The following is a 3,852-nucleotide window of genomic DNA, read 5'->3' on the forward strand; positions in this document are numbered from 1 at the left end:
TCGGGGGCGTTCAGCCAAACATGGCTAGTGGGCCCCCGTCGCCCGCGCTATAAAAAATAGGGAGAGGGCCCGGGGCACGCAATCCCAAGTTCACCGCCGCCACAACCCTCTCCCACAGTCCCTACCGATCTAGGTATAGCGCGAGGCCGACGGGAAGCTCCACCACCGCGACCACGACGTCCTCCTCCACCAACCCCGTCATCGGCCAGTGCCGGTGGAGGCCTGAAGGACGCCGGGACTTGCGCCGTCCACTGCCGCCGCCGGATCAGCGCCTCGAAGAACCGGACTTCCTCGCCTCCATCCTCGGCTCCATTGACGCGATGGCGCCCACCGGCAACGGCTCCTCTGCATCCACTCCCGCGGATGGTCTGTCTCTCTCATCCACCTATCTCTCTTTCTCTGTCTCTCTCTTGTACTAGGTCTAGAATGAATCACTTGATATTACACCTAGAACTTGTACCCCAGTACTCGATTCGTACACTAGATGTGATCCTAGTCTAGAAACAGAGAAGAATACAATCTATCATTGGTATCAGTCGCCGATCTAGTTGTAGATCGTGGTTTTTGGGGTTCATTTTACTCAGATCTACACTCAGAAAGTAGAAGGAGGTGACAGAAATGAAAATCGATCTCGGATCGACAAAGAACACCCACCGAAACCCTAACCCTAACCCTAGAATCCAAGAAACCAAGAAGAAAAAGGCGGCGGCGGGCTTACCTATTGCGCGCGCCGGCCACCGCCGCGCACCAGAGCCCCGGCCACCGCCGGCACAGAACCACCTCGGGCCGCTGCTCGCTTGGGTCCGTCGCGGATCGGGTGCGCGGGCTCGAGCACCGCCATCAGGCCGCTCGACGGCGGCGCGCTCCCGCTCGGGTGAGCGCGCTTGCCGGCGAGGGGGCCGGCGGCGGCGCCGCCGCTTCCTCTCCGACCGGCCATGGCGGCCGCTGCTCCTCAGTCGCGGGCGGAAGAAACGGAGGAAGGGGGAAGAAATGGGCCTAGGGTTTGGGCGCCCCGTCGCCGACGTCGGTTTTGATCCGGCGAGAAGGCCGGGCAGCCATCGGATCAGATCCGACGGTCTGCATCTGCCGGCCGACGAACGGGCTGATTGAGGCCCAGGCGGAGGGCGCGCGCGGGCCGTTTCGGCGGCCCGGCCGTCGGCTGCTGGGCCGCGGGCCCAGGCGCGGGGGAGCGGCCGCGCGGAAACGGGCCGTGGGCCATTTTTCCGTCTCGGGCCGTATAAACAGTTCCAGAATTCGCTTTTTCTTTTATTTCAGAAGCATTTTGAATATGAATTTGAATGATTTTGCTTAGAATTTGATCTCTGTAAATACATGCACCAACGTGTATTATTTTTAGAGCAGAAATTTACAAGAATTATGCTTCTGAATATTTAGAATTTTACATGTTTCCGCTGCACAGAATTTATTTTGTCTCTATGTTAATTTGAACCAACAAGATAATTGATATAGAGGCTTATAGAATTTATTTCTCAGAATTTTTCAGTATATTATAATGTTGTAATTTCTGACCAAAGTTGATATTGCAATATTATAATTTTGTTCAGAATTTTGTACACATTATATCTTTTTCTGCCCAACGGTGATTTAGATTTAATGTACAGATTGTTGCATGTTTTAATTTTGACCAACGTTGAATTGATACATGTATTTATTGTTGTCCTCACAAATTTTGAATTTAAATTTCAGGCTCCAATGCTATGACTTATGTGAATGCCATTCCTGAACTGGATGGCAACAACTATGGGAAATGGTACCAGAAATTGGAGATAGCTCTGGCGATGGCCAATATAGATTTGGCCATCACAACGCCAGCTCCACAAGAACCAGAAAAGCCCGTAAGGGCACAGAATGAAGAAGCTGCTGCTTGGGCTATCCGAGAGAAGAATTATGACTCTGCTATGACCAGATATGATGCTGAAAAGACACGTTGGAATGATTCCAACCGCAAGTGTCTTATGGTCATGAAGGGTTCCACTTCAGATGCCATCAAGATGGCGATCCCAGATTGTGACACCGCTTCAGAATATTTAGCAAAGGTGAAGAGTCAGTTTACTGGTTCTTCCAAGGCTTATGCTGCCATTCTTGCTGAGCAGCTTATCACCAAGAAATACACTGGCGGTGGCATCAGAGAACATATCTTAGAAATGAGTCACATGGCCAACAAGCTTAAGACAATGGACATGCCTTTGCCAGAAAAGTTCATTGTTCAGCTGGTCTTCAAGTCCCTACCAAAGGCGTTTGAGGCATTTCATGTCAACTATAACGCTTTTCCAGAAGATTGGGGTATTGACAAGCTGATTGGCATGTGTGTTCAAGAAGAAGATCGCCTTAAGAACTCCAATGGTGGTGAGCTTGCTTTTCAAGTTCAACACAAGAAAAAGAATTTTCAGAATAAGAACTTCCAGCATAACAAGAGACCTTTCCCACCAGACAAGAATCAGCATGAGAGTGGTCCTTCCAGACCACCTCCTCAGAAAGACTGGGAAAATTTTCCAGTTGAACAAGACCAGTGCCTGAAGTGCAAAAAGAGAGGGCACTACAAGAGGGACTGCCCAGAATTCCTGAAAGAGTTGTTAAGAAAGGGTGAGGACACCATTACTTTTGTACATGAATCCCTGTATTTAAATTATGACAAATCCACTTGGTGGATTGATTCTGGTGCAACTACTCATGTTGCTAATTCTTTACAGGGATCAAGTATGAGGAGGACCCTGCCAAGAGGCGCAAGAAGAATTAAAGTTGCAAACGGTGTAGAAGCTGAAGTCGAAGCCATTGCAGAATTTCATTTAGAATTACATAGTGGCTTTGTACTTTGTTTGAGAGATGTTCTTTATGTACCGTCTTTGCAACGAAACTTAATAAGTGTGTCTAAATTAAATGATGACGCTATTGCTTGTCATTTTGGTGATGGCAAGTGTAAGATACAAGTTAATTCAGAATGTGTTGGTCTTGCCTTCCGACAAGACAAATTATATTTGCTTTCATTATCTGAGAATGTGAATACAGTATGTTCTGAGAATAAAAATGCCTCCTCATATGAGAATGTTACTAAGAAACGCAAACGAATTGATGCAATTTCGTCGAAATTATGGCACTGTCGTTTAGGCCATATTTCGAGGGGGAGAATAGAGCGCTTAGTGACAGCATCAATTCTTCCACCGTTAGAATTTTCAGATTTAGAACAATGTATTGATTGCATTAAAGGAAAATTCGTTAAGAACATAAAGAAAGGTGCCAAACGAAGTGCGGGAATTCTAGAAATAATTCACACAGATATATGTGGACCATTCCCTGTCACTACTGTAGATGGTTATGTTTCTTTCATAACATTTACAGACGATTACTCGCGTTATGGCTACATTTATCCAATTAAAGAACGATCAGAAGCATTGGATAAATTCAAAATATTCAAAGCAGAAGTAGAAAACCAACATGATTTAAAGATTAAGATAGTCAGATCCGACCGTGGGGGAGAGTACTACGGTCGACACACCCCCTATGGCCAAGTTCCAGGACCTTTTGCAAGGTTCCTTATGGAAAATGGCATAGTTGTCCAGTATTCTACACCGGGCGAGCCTCAGCAGAACGGAGTAGCAGAAAGAAGAAACCGTACCCTTATGGATATGGTCAGAAGTATGATGAGCTACTCCACGTTACCGATTAATTTGTGGATGGAGGCATTAAAAACCGCCATTTACATTCTTAATCGGGTGCCAAGTAAATCGGTGCCAAAAACACCGTATGAATTATGGACAGGAAGAGAACCCTCGCTTAATCATTTTCGCGTATGGGGCTGTCCAGCTGAGGCCAAAGTGTTTAATCCGAACATTG

The 3,852-nt window shown here is 46.9% G+C and overlaps 1 protein-coding gene across 1 annotated transcript; it reads left to right on the plus strand.

Moving 5' to 3' along the window:
- Positions 1-320: 320 nt before the first annotated feature.
- On the plus strand, positions 321-3,008 carry LOC120695144. The gene is made up of 3 exons (XM_039978453.1): positions 321-366; positions 1,708-2,604; positions 2,712-3,008. Exons 1-3 carry the CDS (start codon positions 321-323, stop codon positions 2,756-2,758), a joined length of 990 nt encoding a protein of 329 aa, XP_039834387.1. The 3' UTR covers positions 2,759-3,008.
- The last annotated feature ends 844 nt before the right edge of the window (positions 3,009-3,852 follow it).

The sequence above is a fragment of the Panicum virgatum genome, chromosome 2K, assembly GCF_016808335.1.
Source record: "Panicum virgatum strain AP13 chromosome 2K, P.virgatum_v5, whole genome shotgun sequence".
Lineage (NCBI taxonomy): Eukaryota > Viridiplantae > Streptophyta > Magnoliopsida > Poales > Poaceae > Panicum > Panicum virgatum.